Below are 14,738 nucleotides of genomic sequence, written 5' to 3' on the forward strand. Positions count from 1 at the left end.
GAAACCACAGAAACCAGCTGGCTGTCAAGAGCTCATTAATTAGGAGCTAATTATTAATGTTTATTCACTTGTACAGAAATTCTATTTGGATTTTCCCCCTTCGGCAAGGAGGTCAGAGGTCAGAGGCTGAATGAATATAACAGTTAAACATTTAATTAGGCAGCATTTTCAATGTCAACACTGAATGAAAAGACTCCTTTAAGGTGAAGGGGCTGCTAGCAGGGCCAATTTAGATACAGAATAAAAGTCCACTGTGGTACTCTATTGGCAATGAATGAGTTATGGCGGTTTGTGCACACTCATTCATCGCCTCGGCTCATCGGCTCATATGGTCGGGTGGTCGTCAAAGTTGAATATTTAGCAAAGCAGAAGAAAGCCAGATATTTTCGTTCTGTAGCTGGCAGACCAATTGAGCACTGAGCCGCAATTGGCAAAGACTTGTGGGATGTCCATGCGGCTGTGCTTCTACAGGATTCAGGAGTGAAGCTAAGAGCTTTGCTGACAAGTTAGCAAGTAGAATAAAAAGTGTATTTATAATAGAACAGCTTGTTGCTAAGAAGTAGTTTTTCTGCACTCATGTCTCTCTTCTTTCCAATGCACTGTATATATATATTAAAGTCATTAATTTAGCTTTTAACCCTCAGCAGAAGACAATTATTTGCTTAGATGGAAGACTTTCCAGTAAGCATGTATGACTGTAGCTTGGGACTGTCTCAACCACTTTGTGGGAGATGGTCCGGGTCCTGTGGGAGACCGTCCTGGAAACTGGTTGAAATGTTTGGAGAAGAAGCTTTGGCTTGCTCTTTATTGGAGGCTGGGATGTTAACCACAACCTACATTCGCCAAACTCATTAGTCACTCCTCTTCCTTTAAGCTATTTCTCTTGTTAAAGTGACTTTCAACTGAGCATAAATCTCATCTTTGTGTGGCTTGGCTAAGAATGCTTCTTTCATTCATGTGTGTTTTCCTTCTTTTGGCCACAGGAGGCAACAATGAGCCCATTCTGGCTGCACTCAAAAACATACTTGGACAAGACACACAAAGCTGAGATTTTTGAAAGTATTGTCAAAACTGTATGCAGGAAAATGATCCCACCTCTCGGATAGTTTGCATTCATGTTGACTTGTGTGATCTACGTTGAGATTTATTGATGATGTTTTTGATGCAAGTGTTTTGTACTGAAACTATGAGGAAAAAGGTCATTTCTGAGTAAAAACTGTAACTGACAGTAACACAGCAGCCACTTGCGCAATGCCATCTTCTACAGAAGTGCAGATAATGAGTTGGCAGAACACAGAGAGGCAGCATCAATAGAAAGCACACCGTCCTGACTGAGAGACAGATGACCTCGCTCCAGCATGTTACACACAGACACACACACACTCACTCACACACACACACACACACACACACACACACACACACACACACACACACACACACACACACACACACACACACACACACACACACACACACACACACACACACACACATACATACATACATACAGCATACACACGCATGATCTCAGAGTTGTGTGTGTGTGTGTGTGTGTGTGTGTTTGTGTGTGTGTGTGTGTGTGTGTGTGTGTGTGAATGAATGATAGTGCTATCATAGGCAATATGAGTGTGTGGGAGATTAATGGAACATGGCTGGTGAATGACACCATGGGAAATATGATGTATTACTTTCTCTCTCTCTCTCTCTCTCTCTCTCTCTCTCTCTCTCTCTCTCTCTCTCTCTCTCACACACACACACACACACACACACACACACACACACACACACACACACACACACACACACACACACACACACACACACACACAGAGACAGACATACACACACACACACACACAGCTGTAGCACACAAATGTATAGTCTGTGAAGGATTTGAAAAACGATATATATATATATATATATATATATATATATATATATATATATATATACACACACATTGTGGAAAAAATCCAGTCACTGTATTAACATTTCAATACTGTAAATGCCTGTGTGTGTGTGTGTGACACTGCAGTTTTGCATTGCATAATACTAAAAGCACAGAAACTAGCAATGTCACAATGTGCTTTATCATTCCTTTTACTCAGATTTGCTTTAGAGTTGATTGTTTTATAACACAGGGGTCAGGCCACTGGTGTGTCATCATAACTATAAAACAGCAGTCAGCAGGTTTCTTATGACATCAAAAAGCACAACGCCACCTATTTGTATCAGAAGTGATGATATAAGAGATAAGAGATCTGATCCTATATCATCCATTATTGTTTGGTTTTGAACACACATCATCTAACTTTAATAGTGACATACAGTATGTTCTTCCTCCCTACAGTTATAATCCAGTTACTTTTTAACATCGCAGCACTCAAGTGAAAGGACTCAGCAGCAATTTACAGTAAAAGGATTTTAGGAACCATTGAGAAACTGTAGAAACGATAGAAAGTTGTGTCAAAAAAAAAAAGTCATAGCTTGAAGTAGATCGTTTGATGAGTGCAGTTGGGTTCGGTCTGAGGTTTTTTTTAATCTTGTCTCATTTTAAGCTGTCATCACAGCCTTCAGTCAGCTCCCACCGTGTGAACAACGCCTCATGTGATGCTGTTCATGTGACATTTCATTGAATTGTTAGTCTGTGGTTTTAACTGAAATGTGAACCTAAAGTCTCACACGTGTGAACTGTATCTTAATGCAATACTGTACTGTAGTACATATTATATTAAAGAGAAAAAAAAAAGTTTTATAGGCCATAGTGGTGGAGGAAGTATTGAGTTCTATCATGTGACTACAAGCAGTAATACCACAATGTATAAATAGTCCTTTACTAGAAACAGCCCTGTATTAAAATTGTTACAGTTACAGTTTTAGGAAGTACAAGTGTTATCGGGCGGGGGGTTGTATAATCCCAGCTGTCATTGGGCAAGAGGTGGGGTACACCCTGGACAGGGCACTAGTCCATCACAGGGCTCATATATGGAGACAAACAACCATTCACACTCACATTCACACCTACTGGTAATTGAGAGTGCCCAATTAACCTAACCTGCATGTTTTGGGTCTGTGAGAGGATGCTAGAGTATCCGGAGAGAACCCATACAGGCATGAGGAGAACATGCAAACTCAACACAGAAGGGCCCCAGTCGGGTGGATGCATTATAACCTATAAATAGTACATCATTCTGTATAAAATATATTATAACTTTACTATAATAAACCATCTGTTCACAAAAGAGATGAACAGCCTGAGATGTCTTAAGAAACGACAACATTATGTGTCAGTCTGGAACGCAGTTTTGTTTTATTGATGCTCATAATTTAAAAAGCTTGTTCACGAAGATAAGTCATCCTAAAAATGCACAACATTTTTGCTACCAGGTCTGTCAATTTGGAGTTACCCTGGTAAGAGATAATGATAAAATATGTTCAAGACCACTGAAGCAACTCTGTCCTTCAAATCTGAATCCCATCACAAGTCAGTTATCTCAAGTTAGACATCCACAGGCAGATCCCGACAGCCTTGACTGTGAATGGCGAGTGAAGATAAATGAGAATAGCAGCTTGTTTATTGATAAATTGGAATTCGTTTTTTTGCAATTTTCATACTTGGCAAAGTTATCCAGTGGGCCGAACTGGACCCCTTGGTGGGCTAGTTCTGGCTTGTGCGCCTTATGTTTGACACCCTGGTTTATAGGACCTTCATGGATACTTGTATGCTTTAATTCTCCCAAAACCAGCAGTTAATGAAGATTTCTCATTATTTTATATAAAACATATAACATAACATTTGGAGCACTTTTCAACATGAAATTCCAGCAAATACCTGCAGGCTACAGCTCTGAGAATTGTTTTTTATCCTATTACACCACACAACTACGTGACATACATTAAAATTTGAGGTATGCTTAAATACATAGTGAAGTTGGTTAAATATTGGAAGTGTTTTTCTATTAAACGATGGCCTACACTGAACCCATCCTTTTATTTATCACCACAGTGTAAAATCAGACTGAAGTTACCACATTTCTCCAGTAGACGTCTCTCCAACTCTACTCTGTGATCGCACACTGCCTCCACACTTAAATACACAGATTCACTGTATGGCAGAATGAAGCAGGACAGCGGCAGAGAGAGCGGGGGATAGAGCGGGAGAGAAGGGGGGGTGAGGGAGGCAGGGAGAGGAGACGGAATGGTGGTCCGAGGGGGCGGGGGGGGGGACAGCGGAATTTTAACTAATTGCCAAATATTTGCTCTACAGTGAAGTGAACTCAGATTGCCTCCATTAGTAATGACACACATTTAGAAGGCTCCGCTTCTCTCTCCCCCCCTCCCTGCCTCCATCCATCCCTCTCTCCTTCCTTCCTCTGTGTTCCCCTCTTTGTCTCCCTGTTGTCCCCCATCACTCTATCACTCCCCCTCCATCTATCTTTCTCAGATATTTTCCAGTAGTAATGAGTCACTTGCTGCTGTCTCCCACTATCAGTGCGCAGGAAAACGTGAGCAGAATTTAACGTTGAATTTTAAGTATGCTTTTTACTTATTAGGTATTAAAAGAGCAGTCAGCGACAATGATGGTGATGATGTTGGTGTGTTCCTCTGGTGAGAGGCGCATAAAAAAGATCTTTCAGTTTGAGTTTTACATAACTGCTCTCTCTGAAGTGCTCTTTGTCTTTCTTCACACAACATAATGTGACACTGACGCCATCTTGCTGAATTCCACAGCCTTTACTATGTTTCTCTCTATCTTTATCTTTTTATTGCATTGATCATGTGCTGACAAAGCAATTTGTCTAAAAATAAAATAAAATTGGCCTTTAATTTTGTCGCCCAATTTATCGTCTGTCTCATTTATCAATTAGAAACCATCAGAAAAATTCCTTAAGCTGTAGTTTTCTGTAATGGTCAGAAGAAACTAGGAAAAGAAAAACAAACAAACAAACCACTACTACTGTTTAAGTATACAGAAAAACACCAATTTCTTTTTAGTCAATCTAGATGCTAATCTAATCATGAGTTTCTTTAAAGCCAACGTTAAGGAGAAGTCTTTTAAGGGCTCAGAAAAAAAATGGAAATATAACATCTATTGCATGACAACTGATTGTGAAGATCATTCGTTAAGATTGAAAGCTCCTGAATAAACTATGTGGCAAGATAGTTATACACAATGGTCAAATATTTAAAGTACCCTTATACCTTTACATGCTGTTCAAGGTCAAAGTTGACCCATTTTTACATTTGAGAATGTTTAAAACTCCCTATACTCATTTCTTTAAGCTTGACCTTTCCTTATGAGACCCACAGTATATAAAACAATTGAAATAAAATGCATAGTTTTTTTTGTGTGTGCGCAGTTGATACACATTTTTGTATATGCAAATTGGCAAAATAATAAAAAAAACCCATTCAAATATGTTTTATTCTTTATAGTCTATAAAATATACTCCTGGACCATAAAATAGTGATTTCTGAATGTCTTTTTGCCATAAATAAATAGAATACACTCTGCTCGCTCTCTGACAGCTTCATTAATGTCTGGGGAATTTATGAATGTGCATTGTTGCAGAGTCAAAATATGAACAGTATGTAAGGGTTAAAGAAGTTAAAGTCAAGAGTTTTTTTATACATTTTTTGGAAAGTCACATTGATAGTAGTAACGCGACATGAGATGGTGTAGATATTATTACTCAAAGGCCCCGCTTACAGTCCACAGGGTCGTGTTCCTGAAGCCATTTAGTTAGTTAGCTAGTTAGCTCATTCGCTAGTTAGATAGTTAGCTAGTTAACTATTCATAAACTAACAGAAAAACATGGATGAATCGTCTTTAAGAGCTACGAGCCAAAGTTTTACCAACTTCACTTTGTCACTTTCAGTGGCTGAACGTCTTCTGTCTGACTGTTCTGAAAATGTTGGATACACTTCTTCAGTGTAATTTCAGCAGCAACTTCAGCTGCCATTATCACACGGGGGGCTGACTGTCCACTATTTGTACTGGGTGCTGCTAACTGACTCAGCCACCGAAGAGACGTGTGCATTTACACCTTTTCATCATGCGTCTAAAAGCACTTCCCGATCTGGTTTGAACAGGGATTACAATCTGTGACTAATGCTTCTTGGATGCATTCACACCTAGCTTTTTTCTATATCTATCTGATCCACCCATAACACATGAAGTGAGTGTGAAAGGGAATAGTTGGGGTCTGAATCTGAATCTAAATTCTGTGCTCAGATTAAGCTTAAAACGTGGCCGCTAACAATAGCTCAAACATAAAGCGTCAGAAACCTTCGAGTGACGTCAGAGAAACCGCGTCCACGTCTTTCTAGAGTCCCTGTTTGTCCTTCTGTTTGTCACTCTCTCTCAATCTCTCCTCTCCCTTGTCAGCGCTTTCAGTCTGTCTCTCAGCCCTCCATTTTTTTTTTCTTTCTAGCAAGACTCTCGTCATGGTGGCTGAAGGCAGCTCTTTCTGCTCTGTCGGTTACAATAAGTGAACGTGTACAGTGCGTGTACTGTAGGTGTGTGCGTCTGTGTGAGTGCATGCGTGCAACATAGATGCACCAATCCATTACATTGGGTCATTGCAGGGTGAGAGCGCACCCTAATTCAATCACACACACTCGGTGCATGAAATCAAGCTTTGATAACTTGTGCTAACTTAGTATAACTTGTGCTTTGTTTAGGCCTGTCATGTTATATTCAGGACCCCTTATGTGACCCTATTAGCTTCAGGCCTGGAGGCTAGTTAGCCCTGTTAGTGAGCTTTAAAAAAAAAAGAGAAAAAAAAGTGCTTATATACAAAGAGGTGTTATGAATCACTTTGCTGATTGGACATGTTCTGTTTAGATCAGATTATAAGGTTATAATCACTGATTAAGTAGCTGGTTCCCTTTTTTAAGCTTAAAGCATCAGAATGTAGTAACATAACTGCTTCTGATTGACTTTAGTTAAGTCTCTTAAACTTTTTGCTGGAAACCACCACATGCACTGTCAGTGAGAGAATGGCTCTCCTCTTATCGAGTTATAGAGCAGCTGGAGCTCTGTGCTAAATCATGTTAGTCTTCACTACTAGAGAAATTCAATGTTATTATTCATTTTTGAATAACTTTTTTTTAGTAATTATTTTCTTTTTCTCATATTCTGCATATCATACATGTACATAGTATACCATATCTACACTCTTTAGTCACTTCATATACATATATGTTATATATTTGCTTGGCTATTTCTGTGGATATCTTCATGGATGATGGAGGAAATTAGCAAAATACCACTGTGTCAGTATGCTATTGGTTTATGATGACGTCTGTGATGGCCTTGGGCCTCCTCAGTAGCAGGGGATTTGGGTTGGGAGTGTGTGTGCATGCATTTTTGTTGTTGTTGTGGTTGTCTTCTTGTTTTTATTTTTTATGTGTTATATTGTACACTGCCTTGGCTCATCAGGTCAGGGGTTAAAAAAAGTTGATGGTAGGGAAACGAGAGGCATGGGGGGGAATAGTGATTTTTTTTAACGTCATATACAGTACCAGTTGAAAGTTCAGACACACCTTCCCATTGACTTGAATGAGAAAGTGTGTCCAAACTTTTGACTGGTACTGTATTTGACGATAATGATGTTTTTCCCCTCCTGTAAATTATAAACAAATTAATAAAAAAATTTAACTTTAGTTTGTTTCTACTTTGAACTCTTAATCAGTTCAGTATATTACGAAGCCCATCAAAGCAAGTTTATATGCTTTAAAGCTCGGCTGCCTTCTGCAATGGAAACATCACACCGTGGTTGATAATGGTGACTGAACACCAGAGAGGGAAGCTCCAATGTTAAAAGTATATTCAGTTCAGCTTGAGGATTTGATGTTCCCCAGCACATCAATGGCTCCTTTCAGACACTTATGAGAGTGGGCAACCAAAATGTAGAAATACTACAAAAAGAACCTTATAAGTCATAATACTTTAGTTTTCATGCAAGAGATGTCATGTGTGAAGTGCCATTTTGTAGGTTCTTAAATTATAGATATTAGCTATTTATATCTACTACAACAAGGGTTATTTTAGAATTACTTCAGGTGAGTAACTGCATATTCATTTGGTGCCCAGTGATCTTGAACCAGAGACTGTTTCCAATCCGTGCTGTTATCTCTCGCTCATTTCTTTTAAATCTATACTGATCACAGAGAAGGAGGTGTAGATAAAGACAAGAGATGAGTCAAAGACTATTTTAATCTTTGGGACAATTAAAGTGTAGATTGTGCATCCTGTATATAAAACTGAGTGGTGTTACAACCAGTAAGAGATAGAGGAGTTGAGAAAGGGAGAGAAGAAATGAGTGTGTTTAAGAATGCTGGTCAAAGTAGCCCATTTCATTTAGAATCAAAGACAGCGGTTATGAGATGTACATAAACACGCTGATGGAAACACAGAAAGAACATAGACTGTGCTCCATTTCTATAATCCAAAAGAAATCCAAGACACACACAGAGCAGCTACACACACAAAAAACACTCAGCTGACAGCAATGCTGTTCAAACTGCTGCATTGTATTGTATTGTGTGTGTGTGTGTGTGTGTGTGTGTGTGTGTGTGTGTGTGTGTGTATGTGTGCCTGGTAAAGTGCAAATGCAGGACCATGATTTTTAACAACCCCATTACACTTAATGCCTCCCATGAGGGGACTATATGAGTTTGTGTGTATATGCATCAGGTCTGATCACATACACACATATGTAATGCACAATATGCTGTAACCCGTGACAACATGAAAATGTGTCTTGTTTCGGTGGAAAGCTTTGTGCACAAACACACACACACACACACACACATCATTTCCTGTATTCATCTAGATAATTACAGTGTTAAGTAATCAAGACCCAACAATTCCCATCCTGACCCTCCCTAAAGGAGTATATCTATGTGATGCCGTGTGTGTGTGTGTGTGTGTGTGTGTGTGTGTGTGTGTGTGTGTGTGTGTGTGTATGTGTGTGTGCTTGTGCCTACGTGTGAGACTCCCTAGGGTGCTAGTTAAGTATAGTAAGATAGATTTGACACCCAAGGCATTCAGCAGGAGTCAGGCGAGGAGAGAGTAAGACCTGTTTTTAGTCTTCCATCCCCTCCCTCTCCCACTCCCACCGTTTCTTCTTCTCTCTTTCTCTCTTCACTTCATCTCTTCCCAATTCTCTGCCGCACACCCCTCACCTTCCCCATCTTTATCTCTCAATCTGCATCTATTATTTCTCCCTCGTCCTCCATTTTCTTGCCTCTTCCCGTCTCCTACCATTTCTGGGCCTGTTTATCTCCATCCACATTCCCAAATTCTTACCTGCTTTACATACATTTATTTCGTGGAGGTGGGCACTGATGCGGTCCTCTTTTCCTCCAAGATTCAAGGCAGCAGACAATTCATCTCCTCCTCTGGTGCTGCTTAACTATTCTCTGTTTCTCTTTGTCTCTCCAGGTTTCTCTCTTTTTTTTTCTCTAGGTCGTGGCCTGTGACTCAAACAGGACCGTTCTCTTGGCTCATCAGATGGAAGCAAAGTACCACAGTACTGCTGCGAGTGTTTTACAAAGGGGGTTGTGCCCTTATGCATATTTCAGCTGAATATTTAAAGTGGTAACTATGAGACACTGTTTTTTCTTATTGTGTGCCCATCTGTGCTGTAGTGTTTTCTTCAGCACTCTCCCTGGATATCACCTGCCAGTCAAAAAGACAAAACACTGCTGTCTACTATGATGTCTTTTTCTTTAAAAAAAAAAAAAAAAGGGCCACTTTTTTATTTTGGTGGTTCAGCTGTTCAGAAGCAACAACCCAAGCTTCAGATGTGCTCTTATATCTCATACATCTCTTAATGATAACACACAGTTAAAGTCTTAATTATCTTCGAAGCTGCAGCACAAATATTTACTGGGCTATAAAAAAAAGCATCGGCTCCTGAGCTGGAGGCGTATTCCTTGTTAACAGAATCCTAAAGAAAAAAATGGAATATGTCCCAGGTGGAGCAGATATGGTTTTATATTTAGCAAGCCAGAGTAAAAAATAAAGCACTGCTTTTGGGAGAATACACAGTGCAGGCTTTGAATCCAGAAACTGACTTCTTGTTCATGACTCCCTGTCTGCATGACAATAAAATATCTATATATCACTTTAAGCTAAAATGTAATTCCCTTAATGGAATGGTTTGACATTTTGGGAAAACACACACATTTGCTGTCTTGCCAAGAATTAGATAATAAGATTGATACCACTGTCATGTCCACTGCTAATTATGGAGCTGGAGTCAGGAAGGGTTAGCTTAGCTTAGCATAAAGACTGAATACCTCTAAAGCTCACAATCTAACATGTATTTTGTTTGTTTAATGCAAATATAAATGTAAATGTACAACAACAACAAAAAGCGGTGGGCTAACTAGGCTATTTCTTGCAAGCTAGGCACGGTGACTGTTGTGTAGAGATTAAACAAACAGGATATATTGTGCTCATTAGGGATCTTTAGAGGTTTAGGTAGGCAGATTATTCAAAGTTGACAGACCCTGGCTAGCTGCCTCACTCTGTTTCGATCTTTAGGCTAAGCTAAGCTAAGCTAAGCTAAGCTAAGCTAATCAACTTCTGATTCTACAGTAGCTCCAGGCACAGTCGTGAGGGTTTTAATCTTTTCTTCTAACTCTATGAAAGAAATTTCATAGAGTAAAGTAAAGTAGCCTAACTCTTTCCAATATACTTTACTCTTCCTTCATGTGCAAAGTCGTCATCTTTCTCAATAGTAAGTAGGTCGGGGTGCCACAGGGTTCAGTTCTGGGCCCCATCTAACACTTCCTGTTTGTCCTTTTAAAGCATATTGTTTATAAGATGTGTGTATAATTATATATGTGGGTGATGATGCTGACTTCAAATAGTACAGACAAAATAACACATTTGAATCATATGCTGCTGGTTGTTTTAATGAGCAATTTACCTTCAAGCTGTTTGTGATTATTTGTCATTTCATGTGTCACACACACACACACACATTTACCGTTTGAAGAAAAATGATAATAATGAGATGATGAAATGATGTCGGCCTGTGTCTACATTTGATGCATGTCTTTGATTTTTCCAATTAATGGAATGAACAAGGGGGAATTGGGAGTGAGGGAGGGAAAGACAGAGAGAGAAAGAGAGTGTAACCCACCTTTCTTCTGCAGTATAGCACTCCCGCTGCGCTTCCCAATGTGGTTCTCCACATAACAAGTGTAGTTAGCCAGGTCAATCTCCTCCACAGCATCGAACGTTAAGGATAGCTGCACCTCCTTCTCCCCTAAATGCTCCCTTAAAATCCTGGACAAACAGACAAAGAGACACAGTTAAATGATCTTAACTTTACTCCTTCAACAACTGTTTAAGACAGAAAAGGAGAACATAAACATGTAGAGTCTTGTAGATTACCCTTTAAAAAACACCAAAGGAGAAAAATGGAAAGGAGAAGAAGATGAGGAAGAGTGATGGGAACAGGGAGAGGAATAAATATGTGTAAATCTTGGAGACAGGGGGAGCTCCGTGTCTTCCAAATTACGCCCCTAAAAGCCCTGCAAGGAGGAAGAGGATAAATGGAGAGGAGGATAAATGGAGAGAAGGATAAATCGAAAGGAGAGGAGATACAGAGGGGGAGGCGGGGGGAATATAGAGAGAAGAACAGACGGGGTAAGAGAAAAGGAGGAAAAGAGGAAATGTGAGGCATATAGAAATGAAGACGAGTGTTGAAAAAGCAGGACATAGGGAACGAGGAGGCATGTGTAGACAACATTGGGCGACAGCTGGATAAAGCATCTCTCCTTATGGTGAGGTCATACTACTGTAAGAGCCTGTGAGGAGGAGGAGGACAGGCGGCAGAAGAGCAGGAGACTGAACTGATGTTTGGGTCGTGATGTACCCCTTTAAGCCTGGTTTAAGGTCAGATTCAGGCAAAACCACTGAAATCTAAGAGCAGACTGTGCTGAGACAGCACATTCAGTGCGTGCAGCACAGACTGAGACATTTCTCTCATTCTTCTTTATGTGGTTGTAACAGTGGAAACCAAAAACCTAAATAATTAAATCAATTTCAGTGTAGTTACTGTTGCTACGTCTGTCGAGCCTCCTGTTCTAGCACTACATGGATGTACATTACAATGATAAGCTATGCATCCTTCAATTTTGTCACAAGTAAACAAAGGCAGGTTTCTCATTTTGAGGTGATAAACTTGATTATACCGGCAGAAAAGGCAACTGGCAGATTTTCTCACCTGCCTTTTAATGTCTGACTCGAATGACAATGAGCATACATGTAAAAAAACACCTATCAGTTATTGCACAAACAACACAAATGCTGGATTTATGCTTTATTGTAAAGTAATCAAACATGTTTTCATTTTAATTCTAGAAAATGATTTGAGAATAAGTACATAGTTGCTAGTTTAGCAAAGTCATCTAGGGTAAACATCCCCAATTCCAAAAAAACCCCCAGCAGAACAAAGTCACTAACATTACTCTAAACTATATTTTACTGACATTGCAGTTGACAGAGCATTTGCTCTTGTTTGAAAAGGCAATAAGAAAAGACATGACCCCCTCAAACTCTTTAGATGCTGAGTATCACTCTTCCTAACCCCCCATGTACACCACTTTCACTTTTGGAGAGATCCAAGCTTGACAGGCCTGCCATCCCTAGTTACAGTTGCTAAGCTATGATTGGACAGTTGCTGTATTGTGGGGTTTAGCGAATATTCAATTACAATGTGAATGTCACAGCTGACTATTTCATTTACCCCATACCCACTGCTTTTAAGAAAATATCTCCAGTTGTTCATAGAGGGAGATTCTTTTAAGAGCTAATGCTTTGTGAAGAGTCACGTTGTAATGCTTGAGTAATCACAGCTTGAACCGCAGAGCAAATTCTCTGACACTGGGACAGGATCAGAGAAAATGAGTGTGAGGACGACATGTGACCGCAGACAAATCTGAACAGGCTTGTGGTTGAAATTATAGAATATGCATCAAACACTGGGTGTAAAAGCAATCCCAGGCAAAAATTGCAGTTAACACACTACATGCCAAATGAGAGAATTGAATTTCATGTATATGTTTCAACAGGTAATGTTGCATAAGCTCTTTTAAAGAATGGCTTTCAAATAAGCCTGTTCCACAAAGACCATGTAACTAAAACCACGGAAAACCTATCTAATAAAACCCAGCACAAGGATTACATTTTCAATTTGCATGATGAATTGGCTGAATTAAAAGTGAGTGAAAACCCTGAGCAGTTTAAATTGCCTTGCTTGCACAAATCCATTTATTTTTCATGGTAAAGCAGCCCATAGAGAAACCTGCTAAGGAAATGTGCATGATGAAATCAGAGCAAAAAGTCTCGAGAAGTATGAATGTATTTGGTCAAAGAAACTTACAATACATTTAAAATAATAAATGAAGCAGTGAACAAAGCATAAAATGAGAAAAAAGAAGAGAGGTACATGTACTCCTGCTCTCCATTAGTTGAGTTCAGCTGTGTTGCGGTGTGGTTTGGTGTGAATCTCCACTGATACTCCAACCAAAACCAGCAGACAGTACAATTCTGGAAATAATGAGCACATCTCAGGCAGATTCAGCACAATTGTCAAAAAGTACACAGACTAGAGTGTAATGGTTGTTCTTCTTATTTACAGTATGTTCTGATTTGACTCAGCTCTGACTTATAGTAGTCCACATGGCCCTGGCTTTAAAAACACAGGACAACAGTCCAACCATGGCAAATCTGAAGCATTTCATACTGTGTCTGTCAGTTGAGGTTCTTAGCATTGGTGATCGCTGTGGGAATTGAACCCCAAACCTCTCAATATGAATTCTTTTTCTCTATTGTATCTGCAGAAAAGCAGAAAACAGCATGGAAATGAGAAAAAACTCAATAGTTAATATTACAAAAATATATATTGTATTAAAAATATGATATTATTCACAAATAAATACATCAAATGACTGAGATCACGATACTGTATGTGTCTTTCCAACCCTTTATTGCTCTCGACTTTGTGTCAGTGTGTGTTTGTGAATCACTTCAGTGTCTACCAGGGTCTAAAAATGACCCGCCATCTAGCTGCCATAGTCATTACAACTTGGGCAAGTGACACAGTTAGATGACGTCAATATAAGGTGACTTGTTAAGATGATTTTGCTTCATTAGGAGGAGGCAGGTTGGGTGGCTAGCTGGCTAGATAGATAACAAAAAGCAGACTTCGCTGCAGGAGACTGTTCACCTCCTGTTTCCAACTGCGAGAGTAATGTTTCCAACCGCAAGTCGGGACATTTCTTTAATAACTGTAACATTGTCGTGTTTGCCATGACGAAAAACCACGTTTCAAGTGATCTTTTTAACCAAAACCAGATCTTTCCCTAACTGTAACTAAGTGGGTTTTGTGCTTAAACCTAACCAGACCGTAACTCCATAATGATTTTTTAACCATGATTTGTATGTTTTGAATAGCTGCATATAACAGTCTTATGGATCATTCTTGAATGCATTACTATGGCCACTAGATGGTGTAGATGTTACTGTAACACATGAAACATGGCTTGGAAGCCTTTTATATTCATGTAATACTAATATGATTAAAGATGAGTCTATTTTTAGATGTTACATTTCAAGATAAAAGTCACACTTGTTAATAGTTTTCTCGCCAAAAAACTCCTCTGCTCCAACTCTGGTAATCTAAATGTCCTCATTGCTTATAACCCCA

At 39.4% G+C, this 14,738-nt stretch overlaps 1 protein-coding gene across 1 annotated transcript in view; it reads right to left on the reverse strand.

Moving 5' to 3' along the window:
• The window catches only part of il1rapl2 (interleukin 1 receptor accessory protein-like 2), a 346,643-nt gene that overhangs the window by 11,305 nt on the left and 320,600 nt on the right, over nucleotides 1–14,738 (reverse strand). Inside the window, exon 8 of the mRNA XM_062425656.1 lies at nucleotides 11,166–11,311. Within this exon, the coding sequence (XP_062281640.1) occupies nucleotides 11,166–11,311 (146 nt within the window). The remainder of the gene's footprint in view (nucleotides 1–11,165; nucleotides 11,312–14,738) is intronic.

The sequence above is a fragment of the Scomber scombrus genome, chromosome 9, assembly GCF_963691925.1.
Source record: "Scomber scombrus chromosome 9, fScoSco1.1, whole genome shotgun sequence".
In the NCBI taxonomy this organism is placed as follows: domain Eukaryota; kingdom Metazoa; phylum Chordata; class Actinopteri; order Scombriformes; family Scombridae; genus Scomber; species Scomber scombrus.